Source organism: Scomber scombrus, chromosome 9 (genome assembly GCF_963691925.1).
Source record: "Scomber scombrus chromosome 9, fScoSco1.1, whole genome shotgun sequence".
Taxonomy (NCBI): domain Eukaryota; kingdom Metazoa; phylum Chordata; class Actinopteri; order Scombriformes; family Scombridae; genus Scomber; species Scomber scombrus.
In genome coordinates this window covers 17,383,600-17,411,539 of record NC_084978.1, presented here as the reverse complement: position 1 = coordinate 17,411,539, position 27,940 = coordinate 17,383,600, and the positions used below count along the sequence as shown (strand labels likewise).

At 40.4% G+C, this 27,940-nt stretch overlaps 4 protein-coding genes and 1 pseudogene across 5 annotated transcripts in view; all 5 read left to right on the top strand.

The window, feature by feature from the left end:
* Window positions 1-90: 90 nt before the first annotated feature.
* Window positions 91-27,940, top strand: part of LOC133985674 (protocadherin gamma-A12-like) — a 211,230-nt gene continuing 183,380 nt past the window's right edge. Inside the window, exon 1 of one of the 2 annotated variants that reach the window (XM_062425336.1) lies at window positions 91-2,475. In XM_062425336.1, coding sequence (XP_062281320.1) covers window positions 91-2,475 — 2,385 coding nt within the window. Of the gene's footprint in view, window positions 2,476-20,117; window positions 22,494-27,940 lie in introns of those variants that run through there. The other variant, XM_062425337.1, reaches the window with a different exon arrangement.
* On the top strand, window positions 4,291-6,702 carry LOC133986338 (protocadherin beta-15-like). Its single transcript, XM_062426165.1, has one exon. It carries the CDS (start codon window positions 4,291-4,293, stop codon window positions 6,700-6,702), a length of 2,412 nt encoding a protein of 803 aa, XP_062282149.1.
* Window positions 8,022-10,409, top strand: LOC133986337 (protocadherin beta-16-like). The gene has a single exon (XM_062426164.1). The coding sequence runs from the start codon at window positions 8,022-8,024 to the stop codon at window positions 10,407-10,409; it is 2,388 nt and encodes a 795-aa protein (XP_062282148.1).
* Window positions 13,871-16,251, top strand: LOC133986336 (protocadherin gamma-A11-like; annotated as a pseudogene).
* LOC133986335 (protocadherin gamma-A2) lies at window positions 24,391-26,817 on the top strand. Its single transcript, XM_062426163.1, has one exon. The coding sequence runs from the start codon at window positions 24,391-24,393 to the stop codon at window positions 26,815-26,817; it is 2,427 nt and encodes an 808-aa protein (XP_062282147.1).

Sequence of the window (27,940 nt, the reverse complement as noted above, 5' to 3'; positions counted from 1 at the left end):
TTCTGTTAGACGAAATCAGGCATACACTGGTGATATATTTGAACCTGCTCTGTAGGAGTTTTGAATGTGTTGCTCTATCTCGCAGTAACAATGGGATCCGGTAGGTTTGTGCTGCACTACGGCCTTGCTTGTATTTTTCTTGTTCTCCACCCCGTCTATGGAGACGTCAGCTACTCTATTCCCGAGGAGATGAAACGTGGATCTATAATTGGAAATATCGCTAAAGATCTGGGACTTGATTTGGGCAGACTGTCTGCTCGCAAGGCTCGTATCGATACGGAGGATAACAACGTGTATTGCGGAGTCAATCTCAATACCGGAGACTTGATTGCACAAGAAAGAATCGATAGAGAAGCGCTTTGTGGGAAAAAGGCATCATGTGTTTTAAAACAAGAACTTGTACTAGAAAATCCATTAGAACTGCACCGTATTAACATCCGCGTTCAAGATATCAATGATAATTCACCGCAGTTTAAAGAAGAGTCACTGAAGATTGAAATTCGTGAAATGGCAGAAAAGGGTTCAAGTTTTCTCCTGGATGAGGCACACGATGGAGACATCGGAGACAATGCTGTTGAAGGCTACTCACTTCAGCAGAATGATCACTTCTCATTAAATGTAAAGACAAAGGGCAGTGGGCGAAAATACGGTGAATTAATCTTGGACAAAAAATTAGATAGAGAAGATAAAAAAGATATGATGCTCTTGCTTACCGCATTTGATGGTGGCTCTCCTCGGAGATCAGGCACTGTAGTCATACACGTCACTGTGTTGGATGCTAATGATAATGTACCAGTGTTTAGCCAGAACGTCTATAAAGCCAGTCTGCCTGAAAACTCTCCTCTTGATACTGTTGTGCTCACAGTGAGTGCTACTGATGCAGACGAGGGAGTGAATGGTGAAGTTACTTATGGATTTGACCATGTTTCAGATGAAAAACAAATTTTCTCTCTAAACCCCAAAACAGGTGACGTCAAAGTGGTTGGGTCTATTGATTATGAAAAAGAGTCATCATATGAAATGCAGATCAGCGCCAAAGATGGTCTGGGATTGGCGTCATATGCAACATTAATAATTGAAGTTACGGATATTAATGACAACGCACCAATTATACACCTGAAATCGCTGTCCAATCCTATACCTGAGAATGTGTCACCTGGTACAGAGGTGGGCATCATTAATGTGCAGGACAGAGACTCTGAGAATAACAGACAGGTGCGCTGCTCCATTCAGCAAGGCGCTCCGTTTAAGTTAGTACCCTCAATTAAAAACTACTATTCTCTGGTGACTACAGAACAACTGGACCGTGAACTAGTGTCTGATTACAACATTACTATCACCGCCACTGACGAGGGCTCTCCACCTCTGTCTTCCTATAAAACTGTTCAGTTATCTGTAGCAGACATCAACGACAACCCACCTATGTTTGAGGAACAGTTGTACCGCGCATATGTTTGTGAAAATAACAAACCTGGCTCCACTTTATGTTCCGTTACTGCTCGAGACCCCGACTGGAGACAAAACGGTACAGTGATTTATTCTCTGTTAGCTGGTGAGGTGAACGGAGCCCCGGTGTCTTCCTATGTATCTGTTAACGGAGACACGGGGGTGATCCACGCTGTGAGGTCGTTTGATTATGAACAGTTCAGGAGTTTTAAAGTCCACGTGATGGCCAGAGACAACGGTTCTCCTCCGCTGAGTAGCAACGTGACCGTCAATGTGTTCATATCGGATGTGAATGACAACTCTCCTCAGATACTGTACCCCGCTGCGGAGGGCAACTCCTTCATGACCGAGCTGGTCCCCAAAGCTGCACACGGAGGCTCTCTGGTGTCCAAAGTGATAGCGGTGGACGCGGACTCCGGACAGAACGCCTGGCTGTCCTATCATATAGTGAAGTCCACTGATCCGGGACTTTTCAGTATTGGTGTCCACAGCGGAGAGATCAGGACACAGCGGGACATTTCTGAATCTGACAGCATGAAACAGAACCTTATTGTGGCAGTGAAAGATAACGGACAGCCCTCTCTCTCTGTCACCTGTTCCATGTATTTACTTATTTCTGATAACTTAGCTGAGGTCCCAGAACTGAAGGATATTTCTTACGATGAGAAGAATTCCAAACTGACTTCTTATCTGATCATCGCACTGGTGTCTGTGTCCACCTTTTTCCTGACCTTCATCATCATCATCCTTGGTGTGAGGTTTTGTCGCAGAAGAAAGCCCAGACTGTTGTTTGATGGAGCAGTTGCCATCCCCAGCGCTTATCTCCCTCCTAATTACGCAGATGTTGACCCCACAGGAACTTTACGCAGCACTTATAATTATGACGCCTACTTGACAACAGGTTCTAGAACCAGTGACTTTAAGTTCGTTTCACCTTACAATGACAACACTCTGCCTGCTGACCAGACTCTGAGGAAAAGTCCATCAGACTTTGCTGAAGTGTTTGGAGATTGCGATCGCTCTCCTGAGGTACGCACACATTTCATTCCTGTCAACTAGTGCTCCGAGTCCTGCAGAATTATTTTGGGTGTTTTCTCTTGACTCTTTACAGGTGCATTAGTCTCTTCTGCTGTTTTTATTCAAAACATGTCAATACGTCCAAGAGTTTTGTTTCTAGCATTCGTGGAAGTTTATAAAGACTTTAGGCAGGTTTTTAATGCAAGTTTTCTAGATGAAAGTTGACATTAAAAGTATCATTTCAATATCAAAACTATTACAATAGTTTACTTTTACGTAATGAATATTTGCACAGTGATGCCAATTACCTCTTACAGCAAATTTTTTAGAGGCTCGTGACCATTTTCACACATTCCACCTACAAAACACACACATACACAAACACACACCAAGTTATCAGGGTAAGCATGCCCTCACTAATACCGTCTACTGTGAATTCCTTGCACCGTTTTAGATTTGTCAAGACAATTTTTAAAAAGCTTTTTTGCCCTGAAGTTCACCACTCTCCATCTGAGCAATTGGTTGTTTATTGATGTTGTAATTATGCAAAACTTTAGTAATACGATCCTTGGAATGCTGTTGCTGGTGATGATCTTTGTTGCTCTGTCCTTGGTGCTGATCCTTCTTACTCTGTCATCTGTGTTGATCGTAGTTGCTCTGTCCTTGGTGCTTACTTCCGTTTCATTTTCTGATGCAGTTTTAGAGATCGATTCCACATGTAGTCCAAGCTTGGTTTGTTTCTACTTTGATGAATTGTGTTTCAGTAGATTTGCAAAAAGATAGTCTTTGCAAAAATTGTCACCTCTTTTCTGATAGTTTGTCGTTGTTGTGATGTAGTTATCATTGTAAGAATCTTTTAAGGATTGAAACTCATTCAAATATTTTTTTTTGTTGTTGTTGTTTTTTTACGACATATTTTAATTTCTTAGTGTGGTTTTGTTCATGGATAATGGGAGTCGGCACTGGCGCAGTATCAAGAAACTGACAGTGTGTTTGTTTTTTCTGTTATGTTGGAGGAGTCTTGCTCTTCTGATTTCGGCTCCAACATGTAAAATAACTAATACCACGTGATTTATAACTGCAAATGTACAAAGTAAAATATAGTTTATCATAGGCTGTGCAAAACAATACAACATTTCCCTGTGTTTTAGTTCATCATGTCATTAAGGTGGAAATGTAAAGAAAATGCCGAATGGGAGTGAGACCACCAGTTAATCAAGAAGGGATGGTAGATGCAGCATGTAAATGTCTTAGTTAAAATGAAAAACCTAATCTAAAATTAAAGTGTTTCCCTTTCCTTCTTGGAGTATAGTATAGTTTCTGTGCCTGTTCACAATCTCCACACACCAAATTTGATGTAAAATTGGGTTTTTCCCGAGGCACAGTTAAAACAAGTTATTTTTTTGTGGCTTTTTTTTACAATATCAAATGAGTCAATGATGTTGTGACTCGTCTCAATTATAAAGGTATTGTTCCCATAAAATAGTTATGTTATATTTTGCTTTGATTTTTGAAGTAAATATGAGCAAATGAACTGACTTAACTTTTAAAAAAGAAAAAAAATAATACATGGCCTTGTTATGTCTAAAGAAATACTCATGGTGTCAGTGTGTACCAGCAAACGAGAAGACACGTTCATTCTCCACCCTTCTCTAATAATGAATTTCAAGCCTGATTCTGGTAATGACCGCAGTTGACTACAAACGCTTCGTGTGTGACTGCAAATACTGTTTTTTGTTCTATTGGAAAGAATCAGGAATACACTGGTGATATATTTTGACCTGCTTTGTTTGGGTTTTGAATGTGTTGCTCTATCTTGCAGTAACAATGGGATCCGGTAGGTTTGCGTTGCACTACGGCCTTGCTTGTATTTTTCTTGTACTCCACCCCGTCTATGGAGACGTCAGCTACTCTGTTCCCGAGGATATGAAACGTGGATCTGTAATTGGAAATATCGCTAAAGGTCTGGGACTTGATTTGGGCAGACTGTCTGCTCGCAAGGCTCGTATCGATACGGAGGATAACAACGTGTATTGCGGAGTCAATCTCAATACCGGATACTTGATTGTTCAGGAAAGGATCGACAGAGAAGCGCTTTGTGGGAAAAGGGCATCGTGTGTCCTTAAACAAGAACTTGTACTAGAAAATCCATTAGAACTGCACCGTATTAACATCCGCGTTCAAGATATCAATGATAATTCACCGCAGTTTAAAGAGGATTTACTTAAGATTGAAATTCATGAAATGGCAGCCAAGGGTACACGTTTTCTCCTGGATGAGGCACACGATGGAGACATAGGGGAAAATGCTGTTCAAGGCTACTCACTTCAGCAGAATGATCACTTCTCATTAAATGTAAAGACAAAGAGCAGTGGGCGAAAATACGGTGAATTAATCTTAGACAAAGAATTAGATAGAGAAGATAAAAAAGATATGATGCTCTTGCTTACTGCATTTGATGGTGGCTCTCCTCAGAGATCAGGCACTGTAGTCATACACGTCACTGTGTTGGATGCTAATGATAATGTACCAGTGTTTAGCCAGACCGTCTATAAAGCCAGTCTGCCTGAAAACTCTCCTCTTGATATTGTTGTGCTCACAGTGACTGCTACTGATGCAGACGAGGGAGTGAATGGTGAAGTTACTTATGGATTTGACCATGTTTCAGATGAAAACCAAATGTTCTCTCTAAACCCCAAAACAGGAAAGGTTAAGGTAGCAGGACATATTGATTATGAAAAAGAGTCATCATATGAAATGCAGATCAGCGCCAAAGATGGTCTGGGATTGGCGTCATATGCAACATTAATAATTGAAATTACGGATACGAATGACAACGCACCCATTATACACCTGAAATCGCTGACTAACCCCATACCTGAGAATGTGTCACCTGGTACAGAGGTGGGCATCGTTAATGTACAGGACAGAGACTCTGAGAATAATAAACAGGTCCGCTGCTCCATTCAGCAAGGCGCCCCTTTTAAATTAGTCCCCTCTATTAAAAACTACTATTCTCTGGTGACTACAGGTCAACTGGACCGTGAACTAGTGTCTGATTACAACATTACAATCACTGCCACTGACGAGGGCTCTCCACCTCTAGCCTCCTCTAAAACTGTTCAGTTATCTGTAGCAGACATCAACGACAACCCACCTATGTTTGAGGAACAGTCGTACAGCGCATATGTGAGTGAACATAACAAACCTGGCTCCACTTTATGTTCCGTTACTGCTCGAGACCCCGACTGGAGACAAAACGGTACAGTGATTTATTCTCTGTTAGCTGGTGAGGTGAACGGAGCCCCGGTGTCCTCCTATGTATCTGTTAATGGAGACACGGGGGTGATCCACTCTGTGAGGTCGTTTGATTTTGAACAGTTCAGGAGTTTTAAAGTCCACGTGATGGCCAGAGACAACGGTTCTCCTCCACTGAGTAGCAACGTTACCGTCAATGTGTTCATATCGGATGTGAATGACAACTCTCCTCAGATACTGTACCCCGCTGCGGAGGGCAACTCCTTCATGACTGAGCTGGTCCCCAAAGCTGCACACGGAGGCTCTCTGGTGTCCAAAGTGGTAGCGGTGGACGCAGACTTCGGACAGAACGCCTGGCTGTCCTATCATATAGTGAAATCCACCGATCCGGGACTTTTCACTATTGGTGTCCACAGCGGAGAGATCAGGACACAGCGGGACATTTCTGAATCTGACAATATGAAACAGAACCTTATTGTGTCAGTGAAAGATAACGGACAGCCCTCTCTCTCTGTCACCTGTTCCATGTATTTACTTATTTCTGATAACTTGGCTGAGGTCCCAGAACTGAAGGATATTTCTTACGATGAGAAGAATTCCAAACTGACCTCTTATCTGATCATCGCGTTGGTGTCTGTGTCCACCTTCTTTCTTACCTTCATCATCATCATCCTGGGTGTGAGGTTTTGTCGCAGGAGAAAGCCCAGACTGTTGTTTGATGGAGCAGTTGCCATCCCCAGCGCTTATCTCCCTCCTAATTACGCAGATGTTGACCCCACAGGAACTTTACGCAGCACTTATAATTATGACGCCTACTTGACAACAGGTTCTAGAACCAGTGACTTTAAGTTCATTTCATCTTACAATGACAACACTCTGCCTGCTGACCAGACTCTGAGGAAAAGTCCATCAGACTTTGCTGATGTATTTGGATATTCTGAAGGGTCCCCAGAGGTACGGCAAAACATTAATTGTTTTTAAAGTCAATGTTTTCTTACCCTCAGATGCGTACATTTAATATACAAATATAAACAACGAATACATTGTTTATTTATTTATTTCGTTCTTTCTCTCTTACTCAGTTCTTAATTTCCTTTCAATTGTACATAACATAAACTCCCGAAAATATTCATCACTTAACGGACTCATTTTGGTTTGAGGGCTCGACAGTTAATTACTCAAAGGGAGAGTCCTGCCGTATCCAGTATGACTGTGATGGTCAATGTTTGGAATAGTCGATGAATATTAAATGAAATGTCTTATTGGTTTCTTCTACACAAACCGTATTAGTTGTATGTCATTGCTGTGTAAAGTTTCGATTGAATTGGATATATGCCATTATGTTAAGTTTGATTCAGCATAATTCAATGAGATGTCCAAATACACATATTTCAACCACTTTTTGTCAGTTTACTTTTTAATTTGTGCCAGCTGGGTGTTTTTAAACGTTCCTGGTTAGTTGCAACTCTGCTTTGGTACTGTTTTACAAGTTTGAGATATCATGTGCATGCTCCGAAGAAACATAAATGTATTTCATGTCCTTCCTGTCTGTCTGTCTGTCTGTCTGTCTGTCTGTCTGTCTGTCTGTCTGTCTGTCTATCTGTCTGTCTGTCTGTCTGTCTGTCTGTCTGTTTGTCTGTAATAATGTTTCATTAATCTCGGATTGTATGGAGTGTTCTTGTCTTGGACACTTACATGTGTTGATAGTGTCTGCACACTTTTGAAATTATTATTTTTTGTGGATTTATCAGTCTCTCGCTCTCTTTTTATCGAGATAAACGGTTACAGCGTGTTGTATTCATATAGTTATCAAGTGCTGTGGTCGATCAGAGGTTTGATCTGTCACAGACGTGATGATACGTTCAGGGGATTCGTGTTTTTTTTAAACCGAATTCCAAAATATTCGCTCATTGATTCCGTTGTAAACGCTACTTCAGATATTGTAATTGCAGATACTATATATGTTTCTCTCACACTAATAGCCAAACGCGTGTTAAGAAGGTACATACAAATGTAAACCTTAAAAAAAAAAAAATATATATATGTATATATATATTTTTGTACAGCCTGTTATTTCTTAGCTCCACTCATGGTGTCGCTACTTGCTAGTCTACGTTAAACATCTCCACTCCACCCTCTGGTTTGCACAGCAATAAAAGGGTAATTTTTCAGTTGCAGTTGATCCTACAATGGAGCCAGAATAACTGTGGAGTGCTCGCAATTTACTTATTCTATTGTTGCAATTCTCATCGAATTAGTGACCAAAAGGAAGACCGTTCTTGTGTAACAAACATAGTCCGATGATGGCAATCAAAAATAGGTTTTTGGTTGTTTTCCTTTTGTTGCACTCTGTGCATGGAAACGCGAGCTATTACTTTGAGGAGGAATTGAAGCACGGATCTCTCATCGGGAATATAGCGAAGGATCTGAACCTGGACTCGAGAACACTGATTTCTAGAAACGCTCGTGTTGATGCAGCAGGGAATCGTAAACGGTATTGTGACATCAATCGCAGTACTGGTGATTTAATTGTGGACGACAGGATTGACCGGGAGGAGCTTTGTGGAGAAAAGCTGTCGTGTGTAATAAAACGCGATCTTGTACTGGAGAATCCTCTGGAGCTGCATTCATTCATTATACACGTTCAAGATGTCAATGATAACTCTCCGCAGTTCAACGAGAAAGCGATAAATCTAGAAATCCGAGAGTCTGCAGTCAGTGGTGCTCGTTTTGTGATAGAAGAAGCACACGATGCGGATGTTGGACAGAATTCAGTCCAGCAGTACAGCCTTAAAAAGAATGATAATTTTTTGTTGGTGGTTGATGGAAACAGTATAGAGCTTGTTCTTGACAAAGAGCTAGATCGTGAAAAACAACAGGAGATTAATTTGCTCCTTACAGCTCTAGACGGCGGCTCCCCTCAGAGATCAGGTACAGTAGTCATACACGTCACTGTGTTGGATGCTAATGATAACGCCCCAGTGTTTAGCCAGGCCGTTTATAAAGCCAGTCTGCCTGAAAACTCTCCTTTAGACACTGTTGTGGTAACAGTGAGCGCAACTGACGCAGACGAGGGGGTGAATGGGGATGTGAGTTATGACTTTGGACATGTTTCAGAGGATGTGAAGAAGATATTCAGTATTGATCGTAAAATAGGTGAAATAAGAGTAATTGGCACCATTGACTATGAAGCTACCACAACATTTGAAATACGCGTTAAAGCAAAAGATGGATTAGGGCTATCATCATACGCCAAGGTGATAATTCCTATTACTGATGTGAATGACAACATACCTGTAATCTATGTGAAATCTCTGGCTAATCCTGTACCAGAGAATGTGTCACCTGGTACAGAGGTGGGCATCATTAATGTGCAGGATGCAGATTCTGATAATAATCAAGTGGTTCGCTGCTCTATTCAGCAAAATGTCCCATTTAAGTTAGTTCCCTCTATTAAAAACTACTATTCTCTGGTGACTTCAGGTCAACTGGACCGTGAACTAGTATCTGATTACAACATTACAATCACTGCCACTGACGAGGGCTCTCCACCTCTGTCTTCCTCTAAAACGGTTCAGTTATCTGTAGCAGACATCAACGACAACGCACCTGTGTTTGAGGAACAGTCGTACAGCGCATATGTGACTGAAAATAACAAACCTGGCTCCACTTTATGTTCCGTTACTGCTCGAGACCCCGACTGGAGACAAAACGGTACAGTGATTTATTCTCTGTTAGCTGGTGAGGTGAACGGAGCCCCGGTGTCCTCCTATGTATCTGTTAACGGAGACACGGGGGTGATCCACGCTGTGAGGTCGTTTGATTATGAACAGTTCAGGAGTTTTAAAGTCCACGTGATGGCCAGAGACAACGGTTCTCCTCCGCTGAGCAGCAACGTGACCGTCAGTGTGTTCATAACGGATGTGAATGATAACTCTCCTCAGATACTGTACCCCGCCCCGGAGGGCAACTCCTTCATGACCGAGCTGGTCCCCAAAGCTGCACACGGAGGCTCTCTGGTGTCCAAAGTGATAGCGGTGGACGCGGACTCCGGACAGAACGCCTGGCTGTCCTATCATATAGTGAAATCCACTGATCCGGGACTTTTCAGTATTGGTGTCCACAGCGGAGAGATCAGGACACAGCGGGACATTTCTGAATCTGACAGCATGAAACAGAACCTTATTGTGGCAGTGAAAGATAACGGACAGCCCTCTCTCTCTGCCACCTGTTCCATTTATTTACTTATTTCCGATAACTTGGCTGAGGTCCCAGAACTGAAGGATATTTCTTACGACGAGAAGAATTCCAAACTGACTTCTTATCTGATCATTGCTCTGGTGTCTGTGTCCACCTTTTTTCTGACCTTCATCATCATCATCTTCCTTGGTGTGAGGTTTTGTCGCAGGAGAAAGCCCAGACTGTTGTTTGATGGAGCAGTTGCCATCCCCAGCGCTTATCTCCCTCCAAATTACGCAGATGTTGACCCCACAGGAACTTTACGCAGCACTTATAATTATGACGCCTACTTGACAACAGGTTCTAGAACCAGTGACTTTAAGTTCGTTTCATCTTACAATGACAACACTCTGCCTGCTGACCAGACTCTGAGGAAAAGTCCATCAGACTTTGCTGAAGTGTTTGGAGATAGTAATGGTTCACCTGAGGTAGGCACATGCGTCATATAATATGTTTGTCAGGAAACGTCTTTCATAGTTCATTATGCATTCATTCTGATTTTGAACACACACACACACACACACACACACACACACACACACACACACACACACACACACACACACACACACACACACACACACACACACACACACACCTACACACACACACACACACCTACACACACACACACACACACACACACACACACACACACACACACACACTAACACACACACACACACACACACACACACACACACACACACACACACACACACACAATAACATAATTGTCCTTTTGCGAAGTATGAATCAGCGTGTCTTGCATAGTTTCATTCTTAAACATTGCCTCCATATAAACCATTGAGTTTGAATTGTATTGAAATCGGTTATGCCACCAATTTTTCCTGACTGTATTTGTCTTTGTGTAATACTGTTCTCAAGTGTTCTCTTTTACACTTTTGTCTACGTTTTGCTTTGTCAGTTGTAATCAGTGATGTTTTTTTTCAAGTATAAAAAACGAATCATTAACAAACTTTAGTGACAATTATTGCTTGTTTCTTTCTTCTAAAATTTAAAAAAAAATATGCTGTACTTATTTAAGGCAAGGCACATTGAAACGTAAAAGAAACACAACATAGTATAACATATTTAAATATAATTTAAATGAGGTAGATAAATAATAAATAAAAGGCCTCAAATAGAATAACAAAATAGGAGAATATAAATTGCACTAAAGTGGATCAGTCCTCAGGTTTTCTTGGAGTCTTTTCCAGATATATGATACATAAAAAAATGGTATTATGCTTCTCCATGTTTAGCTTTAACTTCATGGAGGAAAGCCAGCTTGTCACAGTACTGAATCCCTGTCAGAGTCTCTAACTGGCTATCTCTATGCAGCACTGTGTGTACTGTATTCAGATCACGAGAATTCCTTTTACAGCAAACTGTCAGGATATCTCATGGCTTTTTTGTGTTTCAAAACAATATGGCATGTTACATATGAATTCACTCCGGACATTAACAGGACATCCATGAACATTACTGACTTCTGATATGAAGCTGTGACTGATCATTCATTTTGGCTCTTGTTGCTGTTGTTTGGCCTGTATAAAGTATGACATAGTGACATTTATTTTTTGTTAAGGTGTCTTTTCTTGTATTGTTAATAGTGTTTGGTTCTCATTTCCTTTTAAATAAACATTACAGATCATGTGATTGCTTATATCTAGACAAATTAATCACCTGCAGTAATGTAAAAGTCTACAGAAACAAATGGTGTTATAGCAAAACAACATGGATGTATATATACATAACTAATCAGCAACTTATAGTGTGCAGTTTAAGTGACCTGTAGAAATCTGTTTGAACAGATTGACTGTCAGTACTAAATGGCATCTCTTAGAAAACCATATGATTATTGTTGCAGTGGATATAATGTTTGTGGATATGTTCTAGTATATGTCTCTTACAATATTTGACTTTGTTGCTTAAAATTAGAGGCAGGCATTGGTCTGACACTTGTCCAGGGGAAAATGTTAATGTGGTATCTAGCAGACTGGCTGCTATGTGGTCTCATGAATTGAATGACTGAAAACCTTGTTGTGTAATGGTGGCATATACAGGTGAAAGGCATCACCTGAACTACGCATGTCTTTACTGTTGAAGCCAGTCCATTCCCCATTACGAACATGTTAAATTAGCCTTTCTTTTGTTTGAGCCTTGTTGTGTTTGAATACTGTCTAATCTGATTGATCCTTGAGACAGAAGTAAATGTAAAAAAAAACAACACTTTTTTGGTTGTAAATTTAGTTTGTCAGTGACTGTTCAATGGAGATATCTTTGGTGCTTGTGCTAACTTAGTGATCCCATGGGGAAGTGTCAGTATTTACTATAAAGGTATGTCAGTTGCATTATGACTGTCAAGAAGTTGCGTTCTTGTGATAATACTAATTGTTAGATTGTATAATGTATCTTGATTCTGACGTCTTTTGGGAGGTGATATCTTTCTTCATCCATGAGAAGAAGGAAATTACTGCAAGGTGCAGACTCGTCCCCTTTCTCTTTTCACTATATGTGTGGTAGTAATATTACATAACTGTAATCACTTTAAATTACTTGAAGTTTGAGTGTCACATTGGATGACAGTGGTATACTGGCGGGAGAGTACTGTAAAGAGTAGTATATCCCCTCAGTAGGTTTTCAGACTTTTTAGTTTTTGCATTGAGTTTTCTCATCATTGTCTGCAGTTATTTGTAATACATTGACAATAGTATTTAGTTAAACTCTGACTTAACTTTCTCTGTCAGAATTTCCATCTGTAAACTTGATGCATATTTGATTCTCTTTCCAGAACTTGTAAAATGAAGTGTTTGTCATCACAAGTTAAAGCTAGGGTGTCAGACCAAATAGAGGCAAAAACATCTCTCCTTTCTATTTGGTAGTTACAAACTGGATTATGTCAGCATTTAAAGAGCCTATTGACAGGGGTTTAGTTCAAATATGGATAGTTTTGGATATAATTCAACAATATAAGCTCTCAGTCATGACTTTGGCTGCAAGGATACTTCAAAGTAAGCACATATGCAGTAATACATCACCATTAGTATGTGTCAGTAGCAGCAAATAAGGCAAACAAATGCTGAGCAAAGCACACACACCAGGGTCCCTCATCTTCTGTTGTACACATCATGGTCATGGTGACTACAGCCTTTCAGTTTTACATACTTTACTCAATCACATACAGTGAAAATGGACTGGAACCTGGTCTGCTTCTTGATAAAATGAGCCTCTCATAAGATGAAAAACAAAACAAAAGAAATGCCCCCTCTCCAAGGATTATTGGATTGCAACAAAATATTTTGATTGCAACTGGTATACAGTGACATGTGAAGGAAATAATACTACTTTAAATGATGTATTATTTCAGTGTATGTTGTTTAAGCATGGTGTCTCTTATAAAATATACACATGTACAACACTTAATGTTATGGAGCTTGCTTATATAGTTATTATATAAGATCACTTGTAGTGAAGTTTAAAAAAAGGGAGGGGGGCTTGAAAAGTTTGTGTGGTCCTCATTTTTTTTCTGTACAATATTCCTTCTTATGAACAAACTAATGCACTCTCAATGATACTTAAAGTACGTACTTGAAAATGTTGTTTACACTACAGGAAATTCATTTTAGATTTCATTTAGATGAAATGTGTATAGTTTTGCAGTTTAAAACCAAGTTAAACAATGTTCAGCTTTTTTTTATTAGTGTGATTGTTGAACTTAACTCACGGTGTCGCTATACACCAGTCTACAATGTTTTAATTCCTCTGTTCTTTGTAGACGGGTGGTTTTGTCCGCATTTGGACTGGCCTAATCGTAGGAGCAATCGCGCTAAATTACTGTTAGTTTTGTGTCGTTGAACTTATTTTGTTGCATCGATTCTCTTTATTTTAGGGGCTCTTAAGAATAATGGGTTCAACGTTTATTGTGTTTCGTCCGAGCAGCTTTTATTTCGTCCTCCTTTGGATGCATGGCGCATTTGGAGACATAAGCTATTCTTTTCCAGAGGAGATGAAACGAGGATCAGTGATTGGGAATATAGCCAAGGATCTCGGGCTGGAGACGGGCGAGATATCTAGCAGAAGAGCCCGCATTGACACCGACGGGACTGATGAACGTTACTGTGACATAAACCTGAGAAACGGAGAGTTGATTGTGACTGACAGGATTGACAGAGAGGGGCTTTGTGGAGAAAAGGCTTCGTGCGTCCTAAAACATGAACTCGTGTTGGAGAATCCTCTCGAGCTCCATCGGATCAGTCTGCACATTCAAGATATCAACGATAACTCGCCACAATTTAATGACGACTTAATCAATCTAGAAATCCAAGAGTCTGCAGACAGGGGAGCTCGTTTTGTGATAGAAGACGCGCAGGATGCGGATGTTGGACAGAATTCAGTCCAGCAGTACAGCCTTAAACACAATGATAATTTCGTGTTGGTGGTTGATGGAAACAGTATAGAGCTTGTTCTTGACAAAGAGCTAGATCGTGAAAAACAACAGGAGATTAATTTGCTCCTTACAGCTCTAGACGGTGGCTCCCCTCAGAGATCAGGTACAGTAGTCATACACGTCACTGTGCTGGATGCTAATGATAACGCCCCAGTGTTTAGCCAGGCCGTTTATAAAGCCAGTCTGCCTGAAAACTCTCCCTTAGACACTGTGGTCGTCACAGTGAGTGCAACTGATGCAGACGAGGGGGTGAATGGAGATGTGAGTTATGACTTTGGACATGTTTCAGAGGATGTGAAGAAGATATTCAGTATTGACCGTAAAGTAGGTGAAATAAGAGTAATCGGCAACATTGACTATGAAGCTACCACAACATTTGACATACGCGTTAAAGCAAAAGATGGATTAGGACTATCATCATACGCCAAGGTGATCATTTCTATTACTGATGTTAATGACAATGTCCCTGTGGTTAATTTAAAATCACTGACGAATCCTGTACCAGAAGACACCCCTCCTGGTACAGAGGTGGGCATTATTAATGTGCAGGACAGAGACTCTGAGCGCAACCGACAGGTCCGCTGCTCCATTCAGCAAAATGTCCCATTTAAGTTAGTTCCCTCTATTAAAAACTATTATTCTCTGGTGACTACAGGTCAACTGGACCGTGAACTAGTATCTGATTACAACATTACAATCACTGCCACTGACGAGGGCTCTCCACCTCTGTCTTCCTCTACAACTGTTCAGTTATCTGTAGCAGACATCAACGACAACCCACCTGTGTTTGAGGAACAGTCGTACAGCGCATATGTGACTGAAAATAACAAACCTGGCTCCACTTTATGTTCCGTTACTGCTCGAGACCCCGACTGGAGACAAAACGGTACAGTGATTTATTCTCTGTTAGCTGGTGAGGTGAACGGAGCCCCGGTGTCCTCCTATGTATCTGTTAACGGAGACACGGGGGTGATCCACGCTGTGAGGTCGTTTGATTATGAACAGTTCAGGAGTTTTAAAGTCCACGTGATGGCCAGAGACAACGGTTCTCCTCCGCTGAGCAGCAACGTGACCGTCAGTGTGTTCATAACGGATGTGAATGATAACTCTCCTCAGATACTGTACCCCGCCCCGGAGGGCAACTCCTTCATGACCGAGCTGGTCCCCAAAGCTGCACACGGAGGGTCTCTGGTGTCCAAAGTGATAGCAGTGGACGCGGACTCCGGACAGAACGCCTGGCTGTCCTATCAAATAGTGAAATCCACTGATCCGGGACTTTTTAGTATTGGTGTCCACAGCGGGACATTTCTGAATCTGACAGCATGAAACAGAACCTTATTGTGTCAGTGAAAGATAACGGACAGCCCTCTCTCTCTGTCACCTGTTCCATGTATTTACTTATTTCTGATAACTTAGCTGAGGTCCCAGAACTGAAGGATATTTCTTACGATGAGAAGAATTCCAAACTGACTTCTTATCTGATCATCGCTTTGGTGTCTGTGTCCACCTTTTTTCTGACCTTCATCATCATCATCCTTGGTGTGAGGTTTTGTCGCAGGAGAAAGCCCAGACTGTTGTTTGATGGAGCAGTTGCCATCCCCAGCGCTTATCTCCCTCCAAATTACGCAGATGTTGACCCCACAGGAACTTTACGCAGCACTTATAATTATGACGCCTACTTGACAACAGGTTCTAGAACCAGTGACTTTAAGTTCGTTTCATCTTACAATGACAACACTCTGCCTGCTGACCAGACTGTGAGGAAAAGTCCATCAGACTTTGCTGATGTGTTTGGAGATAGTAATGGTTCACCTGAGGTAGGCACATGCGTCATATAATATGTTTGTCAGGAAACGTCTTTCATAGTTCATTATGCATTCATTCTGATTTTGAACACACACACACACACACACACACACACACACACACACACACACACACACACACACACACACACACACACACACACACACACACACACACACACACACACACACACACACACACACACACACACACACAATAATACAATTGTCCTTTTGTGACTCTCTCTTGGTGTTAAACTGTTATAAACGTCTTGTCAATCAGCTGCCTCAAAGTGTTTTAGTTATTCTATTTTTGTATATGATGGCACTGTATGTGCTGCGTTCAGACACATAATCATTTGAAAGTATAGTTAAAAGTGTAACATTAAGATCATCAGTTAAGGCTTTTTGTAATTTTAGTTTTAGATCTAGTTACATGAAGCCTAATTGTTTTAGCCTTCTTACATATGAATATAATCCTGACATATTGAATTAGTCACAGAGATTTCATGATAATGTCAAACTCTGATTATTTTTTCATTCTAATTTGTTATATTCACAATTTTCTTCATGTTAACTTGCTGTAGTCTACTGTCACTAAAAACTTGTGCATGAGTCAGGCATCTTGCTGGCGCTCCTAATTGTTCCTAGATGTGTTGTTATTGATGTTTGGTCAGCATTAAGCAAGTTTATAGTTTGACATAGAGAGCATTTTTTTTTAAGAATGCAGTTCTTGTACTTTCATCAGAAGCATGGTCTTTTATTTTTCACTACTTTACTAGCATATACATGTAGTGCACCAAAGACATGATCAAGTTTTTGAGGACAAAATGACCATCCTAATATTGATCAGCTGGAGCATACAGTGTGCTAGTTGGTTTTTATGACTTTCAGCATATTCATTGTGTGTGTATTAATGTTACATTTTATCATTCACTATTGTTGCTAAAGCACATCTCCTGCACAGTTAGAAATAAAATAATGTCTGTCACCATATGTGCACATTTGCTAGTTTGTTTCTTATACTTTTCTAAAAATAACACAATTTAAATGCCCTGCTGTAAATCTTTTATTTGTGAATTCTATAATGTTCAGCCTTTGTTGAAACTGTTTTCAAGAGTTGTTAATTCAACTTCATGGTCATTTTGACACATTGTAGTTTGTGGAGCTTTTGAATTGTATTAATTTACTTTTAATCAGAGGTTCTTGTAATATTTAGACTACCATCATTCCAAAAAATATCCTGGCAGGCATCAAGTTTACACTTAAACTAATGGAAATTAGGTTGTTATGGCATCAATGAGAATGCTATCCACTAAATACCTTATGAGCTGGATGATCATACATTTAAGTAGACATGATACTGTGTCCAATGGTGGTGCCTGAAGTCTGCAGCATCAATTGTGACATGTAAGTATTTACGTTTTAATCCAGTCCATTACCTTTTCTTAACAGTTGTGTTTATTGGGGCTTTGCTCAAGCTTTTTTATGGTTGATTGCTGTCTGGTCCAACCACCGTGATTGTAAAATACAGTTAACATAAATGTAGACATGTCAAAAATATTAGTGTTTGATTTTAATTCTATCACTTTTGAATTAAGTTTATGTCCATGGAGATATCTGGAGTGATATTTTTAAATTCAGTGATATGATCTGAATTAAACCCCTTGATTGTGTTGACAAATTACATGTATTTTGTCAAGTCTTGTCATTGTCTTTTTACTTTGAGGGTCCAAGTTTGGTCTTTTGCTGTCTGCCAATAATGTTTTCTTCTCAGGTAGTACGGTTGATCCAAGATTAGTCAACTTGCTTTTCAGTGTTCACCAAAATACAGTTTAGGTTTCAAATAGGTAGAGAAACGTAGCACTGATCCTAAGAAGGTTATTTTGTTTCCAGGTAAGCTCAGTGATTTTTCTAGTGCAATTAATTTTGGGCCGGCTGTGCTTTCTGTTTGTTTTCATCCATGGATTGATAGGCTTTTTGTGTATTTGGCCTTAACTACATGTGTCTAGGTTATGCTGCCAGTCCAAGTTTTGGATCAAATGCATCTCCTGTTATTTTGTTGATACTCTTTGACAGACTGTATGCTGTATCTTTGTTCTGTGATACTGAGAATGAGTCTTCTTTTTCTTTTTCTCTTTTTAGAGGAGAGAAGAGGCTAGTTTGATCCATATTTAACAGCTAATCACACTAGTGTTTGTGCATTTGTAGTAGTTATACAATTTTGTCATAGTGTATTTGACAAAGGTTGTCTTTAATGCTTGTGGCCTTTCCTTTGAAGAAACATGTCACAGTATCATTTGTGTCTTGTACAAAATGAGATTAACACACTGTTCCTGCATTCAAGACATGTATTTTATTAGTACATCAAATTTACATTTCAGCCCCTGCAGACACCTTTTAGATTTATTCTGTTTCTTAAATGCAAAGTCAGTTTGAAGTGATCTACTTTGTTGCAGGATTGCTCTTTCTTGAGATGTTGAGGTTTGATGCTCTCGCATAATAAATATACAAGTTGAAGTATTTCATCTAATCTGTATGAAATATAAAAAATAAGAATCAGAACAAGTGAAGACCCAAGCTAAGACTTATCTTAACCTATGAGTCTTTTTGCAGACTTGGTTATATTAGCAGAAGTAGAAATAACAAACATACATTCAGTGCTCAATGAAAGACTGAGAAAGTACAAACAAAACCACCACAGAATTGAACAAAGTGGTTGAAGAAAGTCATAATTTAAATAAAATAGATATAATTACAGATATATTTCAAAACTTAAACCAAATAGATTACTTGCTTGTTGATATAGTTTGGTGAACATGAGGTGCAATAATGATCACTGTAGTCACTGTGTGAGGAATAAGGCTTTCCATATAGAACCAAGACAGGATCCTTACAATAATAAAACATCAGGTAAAGTACATGTCTGTCATAAATTTGTAACCATGACATTGCAACACACACACTGATCATATCACCATGGTACTTTATAATGTAATTATATTTTAGTTTTGGAATAGTGAGGTCATCTAACAATATACTTATCCAGCACATCCAAGCTTAAACAAAAGGGATACTTATCCAAGATGCACCTGTTGTATGATCTGCAGAGGACTATAATGTTCCTGATAAACATGGTGAACTCCACCTACTGTACTTTTCATCATGACTGTAAAATATTTTCCAGATTTGGATCAGTTATTGAATGATGTTACATAGGAGGAAAATTATTATATTTTAAAATAATGCAATTACTGGCTATAGTAGTATTCAATTCGGGAATTGTTAACATAGTCTGGTATGTAAGTGTGCGGACTGTGCACACTTGAAGAAAACTTTAACACTATAAGAAGACTCATTGCATAGTGTACACATGTAGTTTTTCTAGTATGGCTATTAAGATACATTAATATGTTGTATTCACTGCCTTCACTGCACCATTTTTAATTTAGTCTTGAACACAGAAGTGGCCCTGATTTTAAAATGTATTATTTTAAATAAATACATACAGTAAGACAGTGTAAGGGTTGTATCCTGATTGATTAGTTAAATGGAACCTCGTGAGGAACTGCAGTTGCAAATGTTGCTTATACACCATGGTTGAAGTATTTCTTCCACATTGAAGAAAGTAGTAAGAAGGTTATCAACGATTGTAAGGATTTTTATTAATTTCTTTCACCAGTGTTTATATTCAACTTCACTCACGGTGGCGCTATACACCAGCCTTTAGATATTTGAATGCCTCTATCCTTCGGTGTGAACGCATGTTCTTATGTTCTTGTGTTCAGATAGGGACCCACACCCTGGAATTGCTGTTGCTATTCGTGGTTTAGTGTTGTGCCATAACCTGTCTTTGTTTGCTTTATATTCGATAGCCTGTTAGGAACTACTTCTTCATAATGGACTCGAAAATAAATTTGTTCCAAGCGCGTTGCCTTTATTTACTCCTTTGGATGCAAGGCGCATTTGGAGACATAAGCTATTCTTTTCCAGAGGAGATGAAACGAGGATCCGTGATTGGGAATATAGCCAAGGATCTCGGGCTGGAGACGGGCGCGATATCTAGCAGAAGAGCCCGCATTGACACCGACGGGACTGATGAACGTTACTGTGACATAAACCCGAGAAACGGAGAATTGATTGTGGGTGACAGGATTGACAGAGAGGGGCTTTGTGGAGAAAAGGCTTCGTGCGTCCTAAAATATGAGCTCGTGTTGGAGAATCCTCTCAAGCTCCATCGAATCAATCTGCACATTCAAGATATCAACGATAATTCGCCACAATTTAACGAAGAACTGATAAATATTGAAATCCGAGAGTCTGCAGTCAGGGGAGCTCGTTATGCGATAGAAGAAGCACACGATGCGGATGTAGGACAAAATTCAGTCCAGCTGTACAGCCTTAAAAAGAATGATCATTTTGTGTTGGTGGTTGATGGAAACAGTATAGAGCTTGTTCTTGACAAAGAGCTAGATCGTGAAAAACAACAGGAGATTAATTTGCTCCTTACAGCTCTAGACGGCGGCTCCCCTCAGAGATCAGGTACAGTAGTCATACACGTCACTGTGCTGGACGCTAATGATAACGCCCCAGTGTTTAGCCAGGCCGTTTATAAAGCCAGTCTGCCTGAAAACTCTCCCTTAGACACTGTTGTGGTCACAGTGAGCGCAACTGATGCAGACGAGGGGGTGAATGGAGATGTGAGTTATGACTTTGGACATGTTTCAGAGGATGTGAAGAAGATATTCAGTATTGACCGTAAAGTGGGTGAAATAAGAGTAATTGGCAACATTGACTATGAAGCTACCACAACATTTGAAATACGCGTTAAAGCAAAAGATGGATTAGGGCTATCATCATACGCCAAGGTGATCATTTCTATTACTGATGTTAATGACAATGCCCCTGTGGTTAATTTAAAATCACTGACGAATCCTGTACCAGAAGACACCCCTCCTGGTACAGAGGTGGGCATCATTAACGTACAGGACAGAGACTCTGAGCGCAACCGACAGGTCCGCTGCTCCATTCAGCAAAATGTCCCATTTAAGTTAGTTCCCTCTATTAAAAACTATTATTCTCTGGTGACTACAGGTCAACTGGACCGTGAACTATTGTCTGATTACAACATCACAATCACTGCCACTGACGAGGGCTCTCCACCTCTGTCTTCCTTCAAATCTGTACAGTTATCTATAGCAGACATTAATGACAACCCACCTGTGTTTGAGGAACAGTCGTACAGCGCATATGTTTGTGAAAATAACAAACCTGGCTCCACTTTATGTTCCGTTACTGCTCGAGACCCCGACTGGAGACAAAACGGTACAGTGATTTATTCTCTGTTAGCTGGTGAGGTGAACGGAGCCCCGGTGTCCTCCTATGTATCTGTTAACGGAGACACGGGGGTGATCCACGCTGTGAGGTCGTTTGATTATGAACAGTTCAGGAGTTTTAAAGTCCGCGTGATGGCCAGAGACAACGGTTCTCCTCCGCTGAGCAGCAACGTGACCGTCAGTGTGTTCATAACGGATGTGAATGATAACTCTCCTCAGATACTGTACCCGGCCCCGGAGGGCAACTCCTTCATGACCGAGCTGGTCCCCAAAGCTGCACACGGAGGCTCTCTGGTGTCCAAAGTGATAGCGGTGGACGCGGACTCCGGACAGAACGCCTGGCTGTCCTATCAAATAACGAAATCCACTGATCCGGGACTTTTTAGTATTGGTATCCACAGTGGAGAGATAAGGACACAGCGGGACATTTCTGAATCTGACAGCATGAAACAGAACCTTATTGTGTCAGTGAAAGATAACGGACAGCCCTCTCTCTCTGTCACCTGTTCCATGTATTTACTTATTTCTGATAACTTGGCTGAGGTCCCAGAACTGAAGGATATTTCTTACGATGAGAATAATTCCAAACTGACTTCTTATCTGATCATCGCTCTTGTGTCTGTGTCCACCTTTTTCCTGACCTTCATCATCATTATTCTGGGTGTGAGGTTTTGTCGCAGGAGAAAGCCCAGACTGTTGTTTGATGGAGCAGTTGCCATCCCCAGCGCTTATCTCCCTCCTAATTACGCAGATGTTGACCCCACAGGAACTTTACGCAGCACTTATAATTATGACGCCTACTTGACAACAGGTTCTAGAACCAGTGACTTTAAGTTTGTTTCATCTTACAATGACAACACTCTGCCTGCTGACCAGACTCTGAGGAAAAGTCCATCAGACTTTGCTGAAGTGTTTGGAGATAGTAATGGTTCACCTGAGGTAGGCACATGCATCATATTATTTGTCATATTTAAAAAACGTCTCCAACAAGTCATTCTTCAGTATTTGATTTTGAGGACACACACACACACACACACACACACACACACACACACACACACACACACACACACACACACACACACACACACACACACACACACACACACACACACACACACACGCTTTCAGCCACTGCTTTGTTTGACTGCCACAACTTTTACCCCTGTCCTTGGTGCTGAACAGTGATTTTGGGCCTATTTACTCCTGTCATGTATGATATATTTTTCTTGCTTCATGTTTATTTGTTTGGATTGTTTATTTGCAAACACTTTCTTACACATTTAGGCTGTTTCATTTTTTATCCTGTTTTCACTTTCATAAGTTGCCCCCAGATTTGACAGGTCCAGAGGAGATATTATGTTTAAAGTTACATTTGCTAGATAGACGATAACATTTAATTGTTTAATGTGAAAATGAAAAATGGTTTTATACTTTAAGTGATAATGGAGCCATATTAGACATCTAATTAAGTGAAATATTACTGTGCATTTATCAAGCAATTCAATTTACAAGTCCATTGATATAAACTATGTAGGGTATACTCAAAAACTTTAAAACAGAATGTTCTATTTTACTGTGAAGAAGTACATCACTGAGCTTTTTTTAATATGTTCATAAAATCATTGAGAGCCTTCTGGATATTGTGGTCCTCTTGCCATTATGACATTGTCAAGCTTCTTAGCTCATTTTTGTTTTGTAGTTGTGAATGGTGAATGCTGTATACCCTCAGAGCAACATCTTCTTCATAATGCAATAATTCACTTTTTAGTACTTTTTAGCATGTTCACTTGTCCTTACACTTTGGGTATAAATGGTATGCAACAGCTTTAGGCATTTCATTTTGCATTTTAATGTTATTGTTTGACATTGTACTCACCAGTGATGTAGTTCATATTGAACATTTTGATGCATCTACCTACCAGGGGAGAAAAGTTGGGATGGGTCTGCATTGGTTTCCCCTGCCCGTTTCCTGACTCCAGAGGTGTTAAAATCTTACTAGGTGCAGTGTGACTTCAATTATATTTTCTGAACACGGAAATGTACATTTAAATGTAAATGTAAAATCAATTAAGCACTATAAACTTAACCATAAAGTAGTATTTAAAAAAAAATGTATATAGGATTTTATGACATTGGGCTTTACCTTTACTGTGTCCATCCTCTGTTGCTTGAAACACAAATCTAATTCATCCAACCTGATTTTTTGCCTAGTGATATATTGGTGTTGCAAGATAATGTTTAATATTTCAAAGATCAAAAACATTTTATTGCACGGTTGATTGTGTTGTAATTATCCTTTCAGTCTCTCAGTGGCGCTCTTTTATAATGTCTGACTCATGGATGCTCTGTAGTCTCACCCTATCTGTGTCAGTGAAACTGGAGCATTGGGTTAGAGCCGACGGCTGAGTATGCATGTGTGTTTGTGTGGGTGTGTGTGAGGGAGAGTAAGTGTATGTGTGTGTGTGTGTGCATGTGTTATGTGTGTGAGAGAGAGAGAGAGAGAGAGAGAGAGAGAGAGAGAGAGAGAGAGAGAGAGAGAGAGAGAGAGAGAGAGAGAGAGAGAGAGAGAGAGAGAGAGAGAGAGAGAGAGAGAGAGAGAGAGAGAGAGAGAGAGAGAGAGAGAGAGAGAGAGAGAGAGAGAGAGAGAGAGAAGTGAAATGGGAATAGAGAAAGGAATCCAAGCCGACAGCTTTCCTAATAGAGCATGGTTAACTCAGCTACAGAGGCAGGGAACTGTTGGATTACAGCATTTTTAGTTCGATATTTGGATGCATAAATGAAGGATTTAGATATGATTTCGATAGCACATCTCTGTCTGAAGGCATGTGTAGTAATGGAACCGCGAATAAACTTAAAACGGTGGCTGCATTTTTTATTGTTTAGCCTTTTTTTTGGTATTTCGTTTGGAGAGGTCCGTTACGTCCTTCCAGAGGAGATGCAGCGGGGATCGGTTATTGGAAATGTTGCGCGGGATCTGGGGCTGCAAGTGAGGGAGCTTAATTCTCGTCGTGCCCTTGTTGTTGCAGAAGGAACCAACCAGCTGTGTGAACTGGACACTGTGTCGGGCAATCTTTTGATCAGCCAACGAATAAACCGAGAGGAGCTCTGCACGCAAGCCAGTGTCTGCATCATACAGCATCAGCTCTTACTTGAAGATCCCCTTCAAGCATACAGCCTGGTTTTAGATATTGAAGACATAAATGACAACAGCCCAGTGTTCGCTGCGAGGGAGATACAACTAGATTTAGTCGAATCCACTGTCCTGGGCAGGCGCTTTCCGTTGGAGAGCGCGCACGACCCCGATCTGGGCATGAACTCTGTCCGTGAATATAAACTGAGCCCAAATGATCATTTTGCGCTGGAAATGAGAACCCAAATAAACGGCAATGCTTATCCAGAATTGGTTCTTAAAAAGCCCCTGGACCGGGAGGCACAAGCTGAACATGTACTGAAAATCATTGGAATCGATGGGGGAAATCCAGTCAGATCAGGAACTGCCTCTATACACGTCCGTGTTTTGGACGCCAATGATAATGTCCCAGTTTTTAGCCAGCGAGTTTACAAAGCATCTGTGCCAGAGAACTCTGCTATAGGGACTGTGATAGCAACGCTAAATGCCACAGACTTAGATGAAGGTGTTTATGGAGAGGTAACATACTCTTTCACTCACCTGTCAGACAAAATGGGAGGAGTTGTTGAAATGAACCCTGTAAGCGGAGAAGTTCGGGTGGCAGGTGTCATAGACTATGAAGAGGCCAGTACACACGAGCTGGATGTCCAAGCTAAAGATGGCGGTGGTCAGTCCTCTCACTGTAAACTTATAATTGACGTTATTGACGTAAATGACAATAAACCAGTCATAGAAATAAAGTCAGCATCTGCTAACGTGGCTGAAGACTGTAGACCAGGAACCATGGTTGCACTGATTAATATTTATGACTTGGACACTGGAAGTAGTGGGCGCGTCAGTTGTACAATTTCAGACCATGTTCCATTTAAAATTGTATCAGAGGTAAAAAACTATTACATGCTAGTGACTGATGAAGTACTAGACAGAGAACTTCATCCGGAGTATAACATCACAGTTACTGCCACTGATGCGGGTTCTCCCTCACTCTCCAGTGTCAAAGTTTTAACAATCTTGGTCAGTGATATAAATGACAACACCCCGACTTTTACACAGAGCGAGTACAATGCCAACATTTTGGAAAACCAACCCGTTGGCACGTTTGTGATGAAAGTGAAAGCTGAGGACAATGATGACGCATCTAATGCTAAACTACTGTACCAAATATCGAGGGACACAAACTCAGAAGTGTCCTCTTTTCTTACCATCAACTCAGAAACAGGGGAGCTCTTCACATCGCGATTCTTCGATTACGAACAGTCAGTCCACTTCCAAATCAAAGTGACGGCTCAAGACGGAGGGGGGCCTCCACTCTCCACTACCTGCACTGTAAACGTTTTCATTAAGGACCAAAATGACAATGCACCTGTCGTCTTATATCCTGTCCAAACCACCGGGTTCATTGCTGAGGATATGGTGCCACTTGAAGCGCCCAGAGGTTACTTGGTTACTAAGGTGGTAGCCGTGGACGCAGACTCTGGCCATAACGCTTGGCTTTCATACAGAATAATCAAAGCAACACGACCTGACCTGTTTATGGTAGGTCTGCATACTGGAGAAATCAGAACTGTGCGAACATTCATGGTCGACGATGAACCAAAGCAAACTGTTGTGGTTTTAGTAACGGATAACGGGCCCGAAACTCTCTCTGCATCTGCCACAGTCAGCATACTAATTGGCGACGGGCTGCCAATCTTACACGAACTCTTTGAGTTTGCAGATGAATCACAGGACAACGATAACTTAACACTATACTTGATTGTTGCTTTGTTAACCGTTTCTTGTCTTTTCATCCTTTTAATAAGCGGAGTGTTTTATTTCAAGCTGTGTCGTCGTAGTTATGTTTACCGTTCAACCACTGATAGTCTCCCCGTTTTCCCCACGACATACTGCCCCTCTAGTTTCGCAGATTTAAGCCGTTGTGGGACCTTGCTAAAAGATGAGCGGTATGATTCATTTTTGACCACTGGCTCGTGGAGGGGCGATTTTCGTTTCGGCACAAACACAGACACGGACACATTGAAGAAAAGGAGTGCAGCCTACCAAAAAAATACTCTAAGGCGCCCCAGTACAGACAGATCTAGTCTGAAAGTGAGGGCAGGTGCACCACATCCTTGTTATGTGGTGACATGAGAGTCGGCTATGACAAGTCACAGCATATTGTGTTGAAAAATACTCCTTGTGCAGTGAATTTAGTTTGGACATTCTAGCTGTCACATGTGTTGTAATTGCATTAATTGTTGTATAGAAAATGTATATCTTGCAGTTAGGTATATTTAAAATGTGAAAATGTTTCCAGCCTTTGTGCATGACTATGTTGTCAATGCATTAATATGTGTAATTGTGCTTGGAGTTTTGCATATTATCTCAACCTCACCCCCAAAGACCTTCAACATAAACAGCAATACTATCCTTGTAGAAAGTCTCATGGTGGCATAAATGATCTCATTGTACTGGCTCTGTTTTGTTTGCAGATTGCAGCAGATAGTTTCCTTGTGGTTACTTTGGTCAGGCTTGTTTTGTTTGCCTGTCTCTTTTTATACTTCTAAGTCAGTAGTTAGTAGGTCTCTCCCTCTCTGCCAGTGTATCTGTGTCCTTTTAAGAATTGCCTGTTTACAGTATGTCTTTTTTCCCTGATGTTTTATCTACAAATATGTGTACTCTGCTATTTTAGTATGATGCCAAATATGAGTTTCCATACTGTTATTTATTGTCTATTCTTGACTTGAAATACAATGAAGTTTTGATAACTGTCATGTTTTTATCAAAAATAAGACTATAATGAGATAGTAAAAGTTTTTCACTATAGGTGTCATGAATTTAAACAGTATGTAAACAGACTGTGTATTTGATTACAAATAAACTTGAAGAAAAAAAGTTTTACTTCTCTGATGGCTTAATGAAGCTTTTGCACAGAACCTGTAAAGGACACAGGTGTTAGACATTTATAAATAAAGCATATGATTAATGCCATTGTTAATGCATCATCTAAAGATAAAAACAACACATTGATCACATCATTATCTATCTTGGCATGTCAGCATAAATCTGTTTATAGCAGAGAAAATGCTTTAAACTTTTTTCACTAGCTACTTTTTAAGGTGCTTTATATTTTAAAAAAGAAGGTAGTGATACCCTACACACTGTAAGCACCACCTTAATTGAAACATCAAAGGTTTCTGTCATAGACCTTTGAGTAAAGTTACACATCAATAGCTGATGTATCTTCAATTTTTCAAATGTAATACTGACTCAC